The 18440-nt window shown below is 45.0% G+C and overlaps 1 protein-coding gene across 1 annotated transcript in view; it reads right to left on the bottom strand.

Moving 5' to 3' along the window:
• Nucleotides 1-18440, bottom strand: part of FLT1 (fms related receptor tyrosine kinase 1) — a 112950-nt gene that overhangs the window by 14669 nt on the left and 79841 nt on the right. The window contains exons 16-20 of the mRNA XM_072857314.1: nucleotides 14290-14396; nucleotides 10982-11120; nucleotides 4258-4362; nucleotides 957-1070; nucleotides 107-195 (exon numbers count right to left, since the gene is read on the bottom strand). Of these exons, the coding sequence (XP_072713415.1) occupies nucleotides 107-195; nucleotides 957-1070; nucleotides 4258-4362; nucleotides 10982-11120; nucleotides 14290-14396 (554 nt within the window). The remainder of the gene's footprint in view (nucleotides 1-106; nucleotides 196-956; nucleotides 1071-4257; nucleotides 4363-10981; nucleotides 11121-14289; nucleotides 14397-18440) is intronic.

Here is an 18440-nt window from a genome sequence, read left to right as displayed (position 1 = left end):
TTCTCTCCTCTGGTAGAAGAGAGTCTAAGGAGACTAGCTCAGAGGCTGACATCTATATTACTGACACTTACGTTAGGTAAGATGAACCCTACCAGAGCCTCCTCACCTTGTTGGGGCAGAAAAAATTCCTCTTGCTCTTCAGGTAGTTTGATAAATTCCCATACTTGCAGTATTCAACAATCACCATCAGAGGCCCTGGGCAAAAGGGAAGTGCATTTTGAGCAGCATAAAGCAATACAAGGGGTCATCAGTTCTGAGAAGAAGAATAATCTTTCATGCCTGTAGCTATAACTTGGGTCCAGAATAACTAACAATACGTCCTAATGAAGTAGAAGGCTGCCTGAAGGACACTGGACATGTTAGCAAAACAACACTGGTTCTGGAAATTAGGGAAGGGCCTAATTTTTGAAAGCTGGGTCATGAACCTGGCCCCTGAGGAACCCTCTGTTTCCTCTTCGGGCAGTCTGCGTTCAGACTGGAGTCCCGCAGCCCACACACGCTTGTTGAACTAAAATAGGTGACATATCTAAAACAAACGATCACTCATGCTGGCCCTTTGATTTTCTTAGTGGAATATTGTGAAGGATTTTACAATGGTTGCCTTGTGATTTATTGTTAAGGGCCAACAGCCAATATCCCTTGTTCCCAACCTTTCCACATCAGATTTAACTTGAGCTTGTGCAGTGAAGTGTGTGAGAAAAAGGACAAGTGGCATGGTCCGAAATTCACACTTCTCATGTTAATACTAAAAGATGGTTTAAGTAGAGAAAATGTTTAATCACTTCATTAAATGACTAAAAATCTCTTTTTCTCTTCCTCTTTTTTTCACTAACCACAGGACAAGCTTAAATATTTCAAGTTAATAACTTGACCTCTGGATGAAAAACAACATGGCCAACTGACTGTTATTGGGAGGTGATCCAAACCCATTTTCAGTGCAGTGCAGATTTTTTTACCTCCATTTTTTGTGCAAGCTCCCAACAAATTCACAATATTGAGATGATGACCAATGTGGATCAGGATTTTCAGCTCAGTCATCAGCGCCTTGTACTCACTTGCTGTGGCCCCTTCTGTAAATGCAAAATAAAGTCAATGACAAAGAAATGACAAAGAACTGCTCCTGCTGAGCTTTACCAATTCTCGTTACTTTCCATTGAAATAACCTTCATTACTGGATGTACTTCATGTGCTGATGTTCCTTGTCTATTCCTCCCTGCTCAGTATCCTCTTACTCGCAATAAAACCCATAAAAAGAGTTAGGCACTCAACTTCCTCCCAGTAGACTCTGTTATATTTAGAACTGAGAGAAATTTTTTTCACATGAATAGTTTTGTTGTTTCAGCCAAAAAATGAAAGAACAAATAAAAAGGGATTTCAAGACTATAATTAACTCTATCTAAAGTAGGTTTCAGCTGACCTGACTTCAGCCATCTAAGGGTTATGTACTAGCCTGAACTAATCAACATCTTGAGGAGTCAGTGGCAAGAGCAAAGCATTTCCAGAGGCTGATGCAGCCATCAGCCTTAACCATCTGGGTAGGGAAGAGAAGAACCACCCTTCGGTGATGATTGTTTGGTTCTGTTCATTACAGAGGAAGCCTGGAGTGTTAAGGTAGACCAGGGAAGTAAATCTGAAGTGGTTAAATTTAGGTGACTGCATCTCACCCTCATTGGTTATGGTCAATACTAATAATAATAGTAATAGTAATGATATAAGAAATCCCACAACTAACCCCAAAAGATTCTCTTTAGTGTTGAGTGAAACTTTTAATTCCCTGTGAGCAAATTTTTTTATGCAGAATTTTGTTTTGGTAAGAAAACAAGAAAAAACATATTGCTTTGTGTAGACCCAAAAGGACTTTTTCAGTTTAGTGACACCAAGAGTAAGAATAGTCCAGTGGAAAGAACCTAGAGCTAGGTCTTAAAGGGCTTGGTTTCAACATCTGAATGGAAACAGATTTTCTTGGTTGCCCCACAGAAAACTTGTCATCTACCCGGTGACCCACTATTCATCTGTATAGGCGGTGACACTTCCCCTCCACGTCATGGGAATTGTGCAAGGACAAAGCCCATGAATGACTGCAAAGTTCCTGGATAATCTAGTGAGGACACAAGGAATGGGGCAGAACTCCCCTAACTTTAGGTGCCCATAGTGAAGATGCCTACTGAGGATCTAGTCACCGTAGGCTCTCTTCATAGTCAGCAGACCTAAAGAAGAGCTCAGCTCACCATATGCAAGGTTCTGCCTTAGGATGGGATGAACTGTTGTTTCTCACCACTGACAATAAAGGGAATCTGAGTGACTAACTCAGATACAAGCATCTACCCTGCTCACACACACATGAATCCCACCATGAAGACTTCTTGTCGCTGCTGTCTGCTCCCATCTATTCCAGGAGCAACCAGCCCCTGCTGCATCGATGGTGCTGGCTGGCACAAGAAGCCTGCTGCTGTACATAAAGAAATGTTGAATCTGGCAGACCACTCTGCCAGCACATATGTCTGCTTGTTAGCAAAACAGCTCAGTTAACCAGGGGTCAGGCGGTGACCCAGGTGACAGGCCATCCACTGAAAACAGTGACGCAGATGGCTATTGGCCCACTGCTGCAGAAGGTCTGGACAGGGACTAGAGCTTTAGTTTCCTCCCATTTTCCAGATGTGCTTGCTGCAGGGTAGCTGTTCATTTGGTGTTGGCTAACAGGGTATTTCTGTGCTTCTGCAACAAAAGAGAGGAGAAAGGTTTGTAACCCTCTCAGCTGCAAATTCCTTCCTTGGGGATGATGCTAGATGTCACAGTAGCACGTACCACCCCCACTAAAGCATTTGATATTATATTGCAGAACAAGCCTATTGAGGACAATATCAAGAGGGCACACCCTACACAGAGTACAGCTGCCAGGTCATTGCTGGCAAGAAATAGAAGCTATTTCAGGTTAAGCGTTGCAGGGACTCGCACATGCCCCTCCAAGGGCTGGAAGTAACATGTACAGATCTCCTGATAACTGATAAGCAAGTATGCAGCTGTGAAGCTAGGAGCCACTGGGTAAGAGGGATGTATTCAAACTATGCCTGAACAGAGCCAACTGAGAACATCAGGGATCCAAGCCTTACTGGCAGAACAGGGGATGTGTCCTGGCAAAGAATGACACTGAAAAGGATTCAAGGATTAAGACGGATAAGCAATGCAGCATAAGCTCTCAGGGCAATGCAAAAAAACCAAAAAAACCAAAAAACCAAAAAAGCCTGATATGATCCTTAGATATATGAACAAGGGAAAGCTAAGTACATAGGAAGGGATGCCACCAGGACTCTGGGCTAGGGAACTCAGCCACGGCTGCTGCAGACTGCTGCTGAATATCATCTATCATCCTGCCTGCCAACTTCCCACGTGCCCTCTTCAAATTGATGAGGGTCTTTGTCCTTTCTGCTCCAATGAGAGAAGTGGCAGTGAGCAGCTGGGAGACCATTTCACTTTGGGAAGAGCACTGCTGTATGAAGAGCGCTGGCAAATCCATTGCACAACCTTGGATGTCAACGTCCTAAGCACCATGTGATGAGCCTGCAGACAGTTCAGAGAGGACACACCTGTACAACAACTCCAAGATTTAAACAGCTTGATCTGTTTAGCTTAATAGAAAGGCCTTCATGAAGAAAAATCATTATATAATCTAATGGAGAAGGTTAGAATGAGAAGCAAAAGTCAGACAGATGCGAATTAGACATAAAGCACCTGTTTTTAACGAGATGATTAATCATTGAAACTAATGACCAAAGAAAATATGAAAGCTTCCATCCAAGTGTCTTCACATCAAGGTGGATGCCTTAAGCTTCAGCTAAATTTCATTTACGGTGTTCAGTACAGGGTCAGTCTAGCAGAATGGTACAACATAGGGTACACAGGAAATCCAATTGCCCATTCTGATCCTACAAAAGTGACTCTTTCATTTTTTCTGGCATTTGAAGTCGTGGAACCAGATTTAAGAAAAAAAAAAAGGCAATCAGATTCTCACTGCATCTGAAACTTTCTCCTGTATCATGTGACAATTTATTGCCATTTTTACTGTGAATGCAATTTTTATTTTATAGTTCTGCCATTTTGCTTGTGGTGGATCTGAAACTTGGTGTACACATTTTGGAGGCTTCAGAGAGTTATTGGTGGGGGGTAACATCATACACACTTGCTTTCTACAGAATCATATTAGAAGTGGGACACTATATAAAGCATCATTTGTTCCATCCCAGCTTTGCAGCAAGATACCTTTCAGCATTTTCACAGCAACTATTCTGCATGTTGGTGATTTCTTAATTCCAAAAGCAGATGCTTGTACCACCTTTCCAAAAGCTCCATGTCCAAGAGACTTTCCTGTACAGAAAAGAAATTGGAGAGATACATTCTGGTAAAAAAGAAATGTTGTCAGCAAATGGCTTCATAGATAAAGAATTGAAAAATGTGCTTTACAATGAGTCCCACATGTATATTCCCAACATATAGGTGTTTTAGGTTTGTTTGTTTGTTTGTTTGTTTGTTTTAAGAGTAAGCAGACAAACCAGAAGACAGAGTCATTAGAGGGAATAAGTGATATGATTGAAAATGATGCTAAATGAATGCAACCATTCAGTGGAGGTACACTGGCTTCTGACCCAAATTTTTCAGTCTAGCTCTGGCAGCAGAAATATTTGCTTCTCTTTCCCCTGAGCACACTGCACCATGCAGCAGGCTGTGACGCTGCTACTTACATCCACAACAACATAGGGCCTTCGCCTAAACTCGCACACACGCTGAGATGCAGCTTGATACAGACTTTGGTAATTTTTACAAATTAAATTCTTCCTTCTCAAACAATGTGCTTTAAAATTATCTTCATTCCAGGGAGGCAGCAGCAACTTTGCATTGCAGCTCCTGGAGTACATGCACAACCCCCTGATGCTCTTCCCTAGCAAGCCCTCCACAGTCGAGATCATGGAGTGGCGAGAAGCTGCAAATCTGTGCAAATGAGACCTTTACATTTGCAAAATGAGGTCTGGGGGGATTCAGTGAGAGGGGACTTGGAGTGACAAATGATGGGTTTGCTCATGGTGGGTACGATGCTTCTAGGTGTCCAAGGGCAGACATTTGTGCTGTGATATAATCATCATGCTGCTACTGAGCAGACCCCAGGAGAGGCACCCAGAGGTCCTTGAGAGAAATCAGTGGGCATCAATAAAATTCCCCAGCAGTAGAAGCTGAGTGTCCTCGTCCTTCATGTTCAGAGCCAGGTAAGTCTCCAAGGGTACTGTTACAACTTTTCTAGAGTTCATGACATTTTATGCCAATCTTGTGATCTTCACAGCCTCCTTCATGATTTATTACTGTTTGAAGCAGGGAGTATTGACCAATTCTTTGACAACGTGCTCATGTGGACAGGCCTAGCCACCTCTGCCCTTCTCAAGTGGCTGGCAGAGTTTTGATCAGAGAGATCTTGTCAGCGTATCAGCTAGCAATAAATTTTATTTCCAAATAACTATTTTCAGATTGAATTTGTGCTTCACCTTCAGCAGAACCCCGGCACCTACGTGGCTAACAAGAGTATAGCGGCAGGCTTTGCGGTGTAGAGGAGAAGAGCAGAAAATAAAGGCCAGCTTTTCATACAAAAGCGAAGGATAACATGTGCCATATATTTATTTCTCAGATATGCACTTGTGACATAGCCATCTCCATAGAACAATTTCCTTTTTCTATGACGGGCGTCTGTTTGACTAGCTCTCACTTGGATGTCTGCCTTGTTGATGTCTAAAGGTAAGTGAGTGAATCCCACCCAGACACTCACAGGCAGAAGAAAAGAGCTGCTGTCAATTCTGAATTAAATTACATAGACACTACCTTTTATATGTGCATCACATCTCTCAACTGTAATTCTCAGTATGTCCGTCAGTAGAAGCAAACAGCATATGTTATCAAAGCAATGGAAACATGAAGTGGAATACGCTAAGACAAAAAAAAAAAAAGACCTAGAAATTTATTTCCCCCCTATATGTGCAGAAGTGTTGCATTTTTTACAGCAAATAAAACCCATGAATAACTTAATCTGGATGGCTGAAAAGCATCAACAGATTGAGCCTTGGTATGTGAAGGGCTTAGAGTTTGACACACAAATACAAATGAATCAGTGTATATCTTTGAAAATCTACAGTCACCTTTTTCAGTTACTGTATATAGCAGGTGTATAAGGGAAGGAACATTAAGACTAAGGTCTCAGTTTTCTTGGTGAACTGATGTTCTTAGTCCTTAATGTATTGACTGGTCATGGTTTCTACAAGATGAAGTTGCAATTTGAGGTCCTATAAAACCCATCGTACCTTTGTTTAATCCATAGCTTGAATCTGCTTCCATCACTGTTAACTCACTTCCCACATCGAGATAACCTACTTAGTCACCACTTGGAAAACATACCAGTTAGCTCATAAAGCTCCATAAAGCTGCTAACCTTTCATAAAGGAGAATGAGTACTGGAAACAACACTTCCTTCTCTAAACAACTGTGATTTAATGGGAAACTGTAACAACACTTGATGTATTAGTCTTTGTTGCTCCGCTATTGTTTGTACCGTGCTAAATGTTAGCGCAGAATAGGGCTGCTCTAACTTTTCAGTTCATAGATCGAACTCTGCAGTTTAGTACATAGATTGTGTCTATGACTCTAACAGATTGGTCTTGCAAAAGCCCCTTATGTTGACACATGAAGTAATTACAAAATTATTAAATGGAGGAATTAAACAGAGGAATATTAAGATGCCCAACCACCTGAGCAGTCAACTTGTCACAGCTCTCAAGCAGCTACACTGGCCATGTTTGGGATAACAGAATCACAGAATCACAGAATTGTATAGGTTGGAAAAGATCTTTAAGATCATCAAGTCCAACCGTAAACCTAACACTACCAAGACCACCACTACACCATGTCCCTAAGCACCTCATCCACATGTCTTTTAAATACCTCCAGGGATGGTGACTCAACCATTTCCCTGGGCAGCCTTTTCTGATGCTTGATAACCCTTTCAGTGAAGTAAAATTTCCTAATATCCAATCTAAACCTCCCCTAGCGCAACTTGAGGCCATTTCCTCTTGTCCTATCACTTGTTACCTGGGAGAAGAGACTGACCCCCACCTCGCTACAACCTCCTTTCAGGTAGTTGTAGAGAGTGATAAGGTCTCCCCTCAGCCTCCTTTTCTCCAGACTAAACAACCCCAGCTCCCTCAGCCGCTCCTCACAAGACTTGTGCTCCAGACCCTTCACCAGCTTCGTTGCCCTTCTCTGGACACGCTCCAGCACCTCAAGGTCTCTCTTGTAGTGAGGGGCCCAACACTGAACACAGGATTCGAGGTGCGGCCTCACCAGTGCTGAGTACAGGGGGACGATCGCTTCCCTAGTCCTGCTGGCCACACTATTTCTCATACAAGCCAGGATGCTATTGGCCTTCTTGGCCATCTGGGCACACTGCTGGCTCATACTCAGCCGGCTGTCAAACAACACCCCCAGGTCCTTCTCTGCTGGGCAGCTTTCCAGCCACTCTTCCCCAAGCCTGTAGCGTTGCATGGGGTTGTTGTGGCCCAAGTGCAGGACCCAGCACTTGGCCTTGTTGAACCTCATACAGTTGGCCTTGGCCCATCGATCCAGCCTGTCCAGGTCCCTCTGTAGACCCTTCCTCCCCTCAAGCAGATCAACACTCCCGCACAACTTGGTGTCCTCTGCAAACTTACTGAGGGTGCACTTGATCCCCTCGTCCAGATCATTGATAAAGATATTAAACAGAACTGGCCCCAGCACAGAGCCCTGGGGAACACCGCTTGTGACCGGCTGCCAACTGGACTTAACCCCATTCACCACCACTCTTTGGGCCCGGCCATCCAGCCAGTTCTTTACCCAGCGAAGAGTACACCCGTCCAAGCCATGAGCAGCCAGTTTCTCCAGGAGAATGCTGTGGGAAAGAGTGTCAAAGGCTTTACTGAAGTCTAGATAGACAACATCCACAGCCTTTCCCTCATCCACTAGGCGGGTCACCTTGTCATAGAAGGAGATCAGGTTGGTCAAGCAGGACCTGCCTTTCCTGAACCCATGCTGGCTGGGCCTGATCCCTTGGTTGTCCTGTACGTGCCGTGTGATGGCACTCAGGATGATCTGCTCCATCAGCTTCCCCGGTACCGAGGTCAGGCTGACAGGCCTGTAGTTCCCCGGGTCCTCCTTCCGGCCCTTCTTGTAGATGGGCGTCACATTAGCTAATCTCCAGTCAACTGGGACCTCCCCAGTTAGCCAGGACTGCTGGTAAATGATGGAAAGTGGCTTGGTGAGCACTTCTGCCAGTTCCTTCAGTACTCTCAGGTGGATCTCATCAGGCCCCATAGACTTGTGAATGTCTAAGTGGTGCAGCAGGTCACTAACCATTTCCCCCTGGATTATGGGGGCTCCATTCTGGCTCAGGTATGAAATGTTGCAGCATCTACATCCAGACCAAGGAAACAAAATGCCCTACTTAAATTTTCTGCACTTGACTTTGGTTTCCTGGGGCAATTCAGATACCGTTAAAGTGAACATACCCCTCAGTCAAGGAGTTTTGGATCAGGAGGTTTCCATTTCAGTTCCATTTTCGCAGGGTCCTTCAAGCACGTGAGTTGCTGGACTGGGGAATCAGCAAAATGCACTTGCAGACACCGCTCTCCATGTATGTGGGAAGGCAGAGGCTCAAAGGTGTGTTTGTTTCTCAGGTCCTTTGCTGCAGTTTGAGTCATATGGGTTTTCCCCACATGCAGCTTCATATTTTCCATTATGTTAGGTACAACAGCTCTGTACGTGTAGGAGAATGGAAAGTGCTCTGCTCTGTGCCAGCGCTGTGGCTTGCAGTGCACAGGAGGGAGTGGGGCTCAGGAAGCCATCTACCACCAGCGTGTTTGACATAGCACTGGAGCCATGTGGCAACACTCCCTTGGGGTCCTGCACCACAGCATCAGCAGTGTGTGATCTCTCATAGATTAGGAAGGTCAAGCCCAAGAGTAAGGTGAGAAATGCATGATAGCTCAACACTTATGCTGGACGGCAACGTTATCGCCGACCACACTGACAGTGATTTATAGCGCCAGCATTTTTCTGCCTAATGAAAAGATGACATTTTGCTCTCAGTCAGACCAATCTATACTGAATGTTAATTATCCTGACTTCAGTGGTGCCTGTGTGAAATTTCCTGCAACATCTGTAGCTCTTACAGGTGAAGGGGGAGCCCTGTTGCATAAGCATTGCATCACAGCCGTGGGCTGTATGTATGCATGTTGGAGGAACACATAGCAAAGGAGATGTGGGCTGAAAGGAGAGACTTATTTGCAAAAGTTACAATAAATATGTATCCTGGAGGATAAGTAGGTGGAAAGAGAAAATCAGACATATCTGATGCTGGAAGGGGATGCATTTCTAAGTAAAAATATTTTTAAAAAACCATAGAAGCACATTTTTTGTTTGTGAGACACTAATCCTCAGAGACTGCCAAGGTTACTCAAAGACTGAGCCAACTGCCATGTAAGCAGGACTTGCACTGAGCTAATCTAGCATACTGCACATACCCAACTTCTCTGAATCTGGTTCTCATTCATTGTCAGCATTCTTTATTTGTTTACACCAGCTCTTCCACTTTTAACTCATTCTCTGGTCATCATTCCTCTCTTCCAGACTCCAAACACCAACCCTGCAAGATGTGGGGTTTTCCTTGGTGTTTACATTCATTTCTGCTTGATTTTTTCTGTGGGATTTACACACAAATAAAGGATCGCATAAACCGGCGATCACATTGTCTGCACATCAAGATCTCGGTCCATCATTGTAAGAAAACTATTTGAAGATTGAAGACACTCCAGCATAAAGTTATGTTTCAGCATTCCCAGAATTGTGTAAGACAATTATAAATTGCTAGCAATATATTTCAGCTGTGCTTATGCACATCTGGTCGCCTTGTGACTTCTAGCAGGCAAATTAAGCGTGATCCTAATTGTATGCATGTTTTAATCACCCTCTGTCCCTGATCCCTGGAGGACAAAAGGAATCTGTTACAGCTCCTAGCTAAAATGCAGGGATTTTCTAGCCCTTGCTGTAGGACAAACCTAATGCATGCCAGAAAGAACAAACAGCACTATAACAACAGGCTGAGCTTATCACTGATATTTTAATGCTGACCCTCTTGCTAAAATCTGTGTGGTTTCCGGAGCGATTCCTCAACTTCAAAATCTGGTCTCTACCCTCCTGCCCTCCTCATGAGCCCCACACTAGGCTAAGCAAGTAAGGAATGCTCCCAAACCCATGCCTTTCACTGGGGCATCTGTAGGCGAGCTAGCTGCAGGTTCAAAGTTCTCGTAAATATTTATTTATTTATGTGTGGACTCATGTGTCACATTCTTGCACCTTACGGTGCACCGACAAGAATGTTTATATATCTGCAGCACAGAAGGAAAACAGGGAGAGTGTGCTGGAGAGAAGAGGAAAGGGAGAAACAGGGAGAGGTACAGGGTGGAGTGTGAGGACGCATTTCTGCATAGGTTTTTTGCCAGATGAGCACATAACCAGGTTACAAGGGAAGAAAATTACAGTAAATGACAAAGGTTAGGCTCCTGAGTCTAGAGAGAGAAGCATCCAAGTCAGCGGTCTGACTGGGAAGACTTCAGTTGCCCTGTTTTTATGTCGTGTTTTAAGTAAATCAGTCTGCAAAAAATAGAGTGCAGCATTATAGTCCGTATTTTAGTATTCCTACCTGGAGTCAAAATATACATATGGAAAGTCAGGTAGACACAGTCAGCCAATCCTAAATGCTATAAGTCAGTCACGGACCAGGGCACTTAGTATGAAATAGCTCACACCGAATCTGGCAGTACATTGTGCTGCGTGTCTAAAACACACGCACTCCTCTTCACCTCTACAAGTACACCTCATTCAATCACTGCAAAGCCAACATGAAGTATGCCAATATTACCTAGTTTAAGCCTTTCCCTTGCAATCTCCCACTTGCTGGCATCATAAGGCAGACGTTCACATTGCTCATCTAAAGGGACTTCATCAGGATCCATTATGATTGACAGGTAATGGTTGGTCTTCATTTCAGAGGAGTAAGGCTAGAAAACAAAGAATATGGCAAAATGTAAAAGAGGATAAGGGCATCTGTTAGCATCTTCCTGTTTGGATCAAGGGTTTCAAGTTAATTCTGTCCACAGGGCTGCATGTTTCACAGTCCAACAGATGGTTTGGTTAAGCTCCCTTTGGCTTTTTTAAATATTGCAAGACTTTTTATGTAAAAGAAACTCTGTCCTCTAGCTTTCCTCATATGTGACATATCAGTTTCTTCAATGAAATCCATGTGGATCTGTATTAACATATGGTGTTATGATACAGGCCCTCTGCACAGTCAAGAGAAATATTTTTGGCAAATGACTAAACATTGCTGATAAAAATAACTTTCCTTCATGATTGTGCAAAGCAAGAAGAGGCCATATGCAACAGATGGAGTTCAACTGCCAGTATTTATTTTTCCATATACCTGGCAAAGATAGGTCATATGTGGTGAGAAGTTGTGCGAGACTAGTCATCAGGAGACTAGACATTATACAATTCAGTAACTGTTTACAAATTTTCACAATTTTTTTATTTCTTTGGTGTAATTTCTGACAAATTTACTGAAATTATTTGAGTGTGGAGGAATTCATAGACACCCAGACTCAAACACATAATTTCAAATGAATTTGCCAGAAGTTCAGTTTCTACTGAGCAAATGGATTACCCACTTCACATGAGAAATGTAAGGAAAGATGAACCTAATCTCAAAGTTTTCTGCAGTCCATCCATTTGAAACATATTTTCCTTCAAAGAGCACCTAGATTGCCACTCTAATCCACTGGACTTTTCTTGACACAGGAGTACTTATATTTCTATAGAAAAGGTCTAGTGTTTGCTCTAATTTCCTGGTTATTAGTTGGAATTTATGGAAAAGCTGTTGAACTGAGCTCCTTCATGTTGCTTTTCCTAAACTCATGGAAATAGAACACAGGCACATACACAAACACACAGATATATCTACATATTCTTTCATTGTTGCTTTAACTGCCCCCTGTGACTTTGAACTTTCCTCCCCTACAGCTTGGAAATAAGTCCCTAATATCTGCATTTCCAGGCATTTATTTGAGAAGGATATTACTAGCTGTGTATGCTTTGGCTACAAACATAACTAGACTAAAATGACAGTAGCTAATAGCTCTGTTTTAGTTGCCTTTTACAACCCCAAGTACACAGAAGGTTACTCCCAAAAAGGATTACAGTGATGCTTGGGGAAAAGTCAGGTGGCATAAAGCCTGGCTCCAAACCATCCACTGACCCTGGACAGAACATGGATAAGTGGGATATGGATAGAAACAGAAGCATGTGTGGTGCTCCAAAAAGAGTATTTCTTGACAGAGATGTGCGTACCAGACTACTCCTACCAGTCACTTTAGAAGAGCTTTTAAGTGGACCCACCCCAGGAAGAGCAGTCAGGGAGTGGGAAGGTACAGAGAGCTTCCTACGTTTCTTTATTCAGATGCACTGAATACCAAATCTTTGGCACAATTAGAGATTTGAAACAACATTTTGAATGATGAAGAATTGTTAAGTATAGCATTTGCCCCTGTATACGTAACAGACAGGCTTTAAGAAAACGCTCTCAGAGAGCATGAAAGTATTTTTTCCTGTTGTGGCAAAGAAATTTGTATATGAAATTCAATTTAGAGCTAATTCCAGACATAAATTCTTGAGCATAAGGGTTTGTAACAGAAACATGGAGAAGACCATAAACATAGACCAACACTAGCTGGAAAGCCTCATCTGGAAAGAAGCCTTCACATGTCACCTAGTTAAAGTCCCTTGTTCTACAGCAACGATGATTATTTTTATTACCTTTTAACAATCTAACAAGCAAATGTCAAGTTTTGGTATCATAATAAATAAAAAAAAAAATCTGCAACCCTTTGCTACTTTTAAAACTTAGATTTTCCCAAAGGTTTGCAGTCATGTTATGAATTGCTTTGTCATTACTGGTGAGCAGTCAGAACTGGTCCCACTTGCTTTGTAATTTCTCTATGGCTACAAAGTTTCTCCACAGCTTCAGCAGACCTCAACTTTTCTCTCTCCCCTAAAACTCCCATGCATTTCTTCTTATGGAAGTTTGCAACAGTAGGAAGGCAGGCAGAATGACTGCTGCTATACCACCCTGGTTTGGACGTCTGGTCCTGCATTCCCATCGGTCAATAGAAGTTCTCAGTGTAAAACCTAAAATACAAGCAGGCCTTAATGCAGGTTGAGATAAAATGGTCTGGCGGGCTGCAGTGAACCTTTAGCAGTCGTCACGGAGCTCGGCCAGCGGGAACATGCTCAGCCGTGGTGGCTGTGAGCTGGTCCCCGTGGCACCACGCTGTGGTACCTCTCCAGCTGGGCGAAGGAGAGCAGCCGGGGCTCAGCACCACCGTGGTGTGGGAGTGGGGGAGAGCGGGACATGCAGTCATTCCTCATCTCACGTCCTGCAGTGCACCCCGTTGTGTGAATACTTCCCTTCCCTCAAATCCATCTGCTCCTGCAAGTTGCTCTGAGATCTTTCTGCAGTACCGAAGAATTGCATTTTCTGTTTATGAGAGCTGCTGTGATTTAACCTGCACACACCACGCAAGGCAGACGTGGTGCTGTCAACAAAAAGGGGCTTTAAACAGTCACAGTCAGCCTTGAACAAGAAGGAGGGTCAGCTGCAGGGCCAGTTAACATTATCATGCTGATACAGGATCATCTGCTCTAGAGGCTGCATCACCAAAAATACTTCAGTAAAATATCACTTTTCAAGTGATGTAATTATACCAGACACTGTGTGCAAACCAGACCCCAGCACGCTCTGTGAAGATCTGTCATTCCCACTCACTCAGATCTTCAAAGACATTAAGATGCCAAACTCCCACAGCTTTTAAGGGAATGGGGATGTCTTTGGTGGGAGTCAGGCACTCAAATGCTTGTGAGTCTCAGAGCCTTACCCCCCACCGAGGCTTTGCTTCTGGGCTTACTCATACTCAGCCTTGCAAGTCACGGTTCCCTGGGCACCCATCGGCAGCCTGGTGATTCCACAGGGGACAAAAGTGAGCAGTAAATGAATGAGATTTTTTTTTTTTTTTGGTAGGCTCAGCAATCCCACTGGCCTGGGAAGGATTTTCTAACATGAGCAAAAGGCTGGTGAGGAGAGGCAGATGCCGCTGGGAGCTCCCCATCCATTCTTACCCTCTTCAGCTTGCGAATGAAGAGGGTCAACAGGAGCCAAAAGAGGGTCGCAGCCACGCAGGTACAGGTCAGGGTTATTAGCTCCAGGTTTGACCTCTCTGATGTGCCTGGGAAAATCAAGCGGCAAACATTTTAGAAAATGACCTGCAAAGCAAGGGCACTTTATGTTTCTTTGCCATTAAAATAAAATACCAGGAAGGACCAGCTTCTTTTCAATGGGGTATTAATCTCTGTTTGGACTGGCTCGCAGAGCCTGGAAAAAAATGGTTTCCCCAGCAAAGCCATTGTATTGAACACAGCAAAATTGAATTTGATCCATCCATAAGTTTTTCAGTAAAAAGTCAGGTCTTCTTTGGGGTGCAGGAGGTGAAGTAAACCAAGTTGAGGATGGCCAGTCAGATAATAATTTCCTTTTGAGGTGGAAATTCAGCTGCAGGGTATTTTTAGCCAAATTTTCTCTGTGTGAGAATGTGTGTGGGCCTGCCCATGCAGTTTCACACACCCACCCCCCCACCCCCCCGCCCTCTACAGCAGCAAAACCCATCTGGCCAAGCCCTCATCCAAGAGAGGAGCAGAGGTCTCAGAAACGCTCAGTCCCCACAGCCTCGGGAGAGGACGGGGCTGCGCGGAGGGGACAGCTCTGCTGGCCCTTTCCTGGTGGCAATGCCACAGTGTGAGAGCTGCTGATAACGTGCAGGAGAAGCTTCAGGGAGGGCTTGTGCTGATGTAGACACTGGTGAATCCAGGTGTGATCCGGGGCATGCTGCAGTGCTGCTGCTTGGGTTTTGCTGTCCAGGACATTTGATGCCTTTCCTCGGGCACTGCACCTGCTCTGCCCCCGCTCGGCGAGCTCTTCCGTGCTGATGGCTGAGCCCTGCAGCCTGCACCTCCATCCCAGCCATGCTGGAAACCCACCAGCCCTCACCAAAAACCTCTCTGGGGTGTGGGAGCTGGGGTCTCCTTTGGAGGCTCACGGTGCAGCTGGCAGCAGTCCATGAGCTCTCCTTCGCATGGTCTGGATGGACCCAGTCTGGCACCTGTGAGCTCAGCTTGTGCAAAGCATGGCATGAGGGTCTTGATCCTGATGCCCACCAAGCAGTGTGGCCGGAAACCCCAGGTGTAGGACCCAGCACTCCCTCCAACCTGCTGGTCCCCTAGGAGGCTCTGTGCCCTCAGGTCTCCTGCCGGTCACACCAGCAGCATGGGCCAGGTTCCCCGAGGGGACACGTGGCTCTCTCGGTCCTCAGCAGCACCTTGCAGAACCAAGCTGGCAGGGAGCTGGGAGAGCTCTCCAAACCAGGGAGCAGGTTAAGCACAGAAAGCAAAAAACAAAAACAACTGAAAATGGAGCAGCAAGAAAACATGAACATCAGAAATCTGGAGAGTATGAGAGCCCACTGACAGATCTTAAAAAAAAGCCAAAATAAAATTCACTTCAGACTGCTACTTAAGGACTTGTAAAATGGTTTCAGAGCAGTCTGTTTTGCAAATCCTGTGGTTGTGTCAAAATATCACACTTCCCACAATATGTTTTCCATCTGATTGGTAGCAAATGCAAAAAACCCCTCATGCTCTGCCTCTTATTCTGATACACCCTCCGGAGAGAGAAAATGAGAGGACAAGGAGGAGTAATTCTGAACGTGATTTCACAGTGGTTTTGTCAACTGCACTTGCAGCAGTTTCAGACCCCGGGCAGCTCAGTGTTACTCCTGACACAAGAAAAAGGGATGATTGATGTCTCACTGGTGGGTTTACCAGGTAATCCAGAGGGATGTGTTGCCTGGTTTTAGGCAAGGCTACAGGGCTTTGTTTAGAGGTTGAATTGCTTCCTGTAGCTGTGGCTTAACTAGCATAATATCTTCCCTCTCTAAAGGTGATAATCAGATTTGCGTTCGTGCCCTATAGCTAAGATTCCTCTGGCAAGTCCATTCTGGAGCTTTGAGAATAAAGTTCATTGAAGAAAAATACAACTGCAACTACAAATGGAGATATAAAGTATCTATTTCTCAAAAATACCAGGAGTGTTAATTTTTCACAAGTTTTTTTTTAAAGGCTTGTGTCGTGGTTTAACTCCAGCCCCATAGTAGCTACTATAAAGAAAATTAGCGCTATCCCAGCCAACACCAGTACAGCTTGATTTAGATATGGGACATAGTGATGGCATAATGATACAGCCTAATGCAGCTTGCCTATCCTCTGGTATCAGGCTTTCCTTTTACATATGGATACTCTCCTCTTGCTTCTGAGCAGCACCCATGCAGATGGCGAGTAATAGTTTCTGGCATTTATTCAGCAAGACCTGGAGGGGCTGAAGGTTCATTTGTTGCCACTGCTCCAAATGGCAGGACTCAGAAAACCTGTGAGGCACGGTACAGCCAGTCCTGGGGTGGAAGGCAGCAACTCCCTAACCACTACCGTATACTGCCCAGGAGTTAGCAAAGAGATGTGAACCTGCTGTCTTTGAAATGTCCGAGAGAATTTAAGCAACTGGAAAGTATTTCTCCAGGCTGGGGTTGGGCTGGGTTATCAAATGTCAGACTCCTAGTCCTGCTAAAAGCCTTGCAGCCAGAGCTGGCTGAGTGCCTCTCAGCTGGGTAGGAAAAGGTTTGATTTGAGGCAGAACAGGCAGGAACACTCAAAACAGGGCTTAGGATTAGCAGAGTTTGGAGGGGCTGTAAGCAGGACCAAATCCTTCTCTCTGCCTGGTAGCCCAAGTTTTCTGGCTCCCCCTTAGACGCCCCCCCAGACCTTTACCCACCAGCTACCTCATTAGACACAGACTTTCCCCACGTGCAGCTCTGCCTCGGCTGACTCGCTGCAGCAAACAGCAGCCCCCTTCCTGTCCCTGCAGCTCTGTGTCAGGTGTCAACCAGGGAAAAAGCAATGCCTGGGACACCAGCACCACTCTGCTGCACCCAAAATGTCCCACACCCCTACACCAATGTGGTCTACCCTGTTTAATCCGTGTGATCCCATGATCATGGCACTGCAGCACTGTGATGGGTGCTTAGAGATGCTGAGGGATTTCCATCCTTGGAGGTCATCATGACCTGTCCAAAGCCATCACTGACTGGATGTAGTGTTGGTGATGATCCTGGTTTGAGCTGAGGTTGAACTAGAGACCTCCAGGACTCCCTCCCAACCCCCTTTGGTGGTTCGCTGAGGCAACAGGAGTCTAAGTGTCCCCTGATGTTCACCTTTTCTGTTACAGTCACCCATATAACCCAGGCTGAACCTCATTCAGTAGCCCAGGGAATTCCATTTAAACTTCATGGAAACATTCCTGATGACTTCAGAGTCCAAGTGACCCAAAAGGCACAACAACTTTTTGAGATACAAAGTCAGAAAGGTAGGTAGATAGAAAAACAGACAGTTATTTAAAAAACAAACACCATTTTCATAGTGTCGGAATAGCTCCGTGAATGCTTAATAAATCTGATGCTTTCTTTTTCATCAGCAGGGATCACATTAAGTTATCAAGCACCAGCTTTAAGACAGGGCACGTTGCTGTGTTCATTTGCTTGTTATACATCCGTATTTCAGTGAGCGTGAGCTGTAAAAGATGCTCCTTCCTTCGTCAACACTTCCCCTTCAAATGGTGCAGCACCTCTGCAACTAGCTGGATCGCTGGCTCCCGCTGAGAGGGGGTGTGGGGGTCCCCAGGAGGAGCGGCAGGGCAAGGCTTTCATGGCAAGTTGTCCACTCTGTGAGCAGGGCAGACACCGTGTGGCCGGGTGACCCCCCAAAGGAGAGCTGCCCAAGACAGCCTGTGTTCCCCCCGTGCCCAGCAGCTTGTGTCCCCAGGTTTTTAGGGACACAGTCCCCTCTGCCCGCTGGGTGCTCTGGCAGGCATTTGCTGTTCCTGTTCAGTCCTTGCAGATTCGCTGCCTCTTCAGTTCCTCAGCCAAGAGCAAGCGGACAGCTTGCTCTGACGTGTCCACAAATGCGGCCCCTCTCCTCCTCAGACAGCCCGGCAAGCATGGCTTCCAAACCAAACACGGGTTGCGATTATTTAAAGACAACCCTTGCAGTCCACCATCCATTCATCCATCTCAGATACAAAAATAACACATTGTTTTATCTGTGAGTATAAGAATGTTTTTTCAGAGGAAATAAAGAGAGCAGACAGTTTCCTTCCTGACTCATTCACA

This window comes from Ciconia boyciana, chromosome 1, assembly GCF_034638445.1.
Source record: "Ciconia boyciana chromosome 1, ASM3463844v1, whole genome shotgun sequence".
NCBI classification, from domain to species: domain Eukaryota; kingdom Metazoa; phylum Chordata; class Aves; order Ciconiiformes; family Ciconiidae; genus Ciconia; species Ciconia boyciana.
The sequence above is the reverse complement of the archived record's forward strand: the minus strand, read 5'-3'. Positions and strand labels throughout refer to the sequence as shown.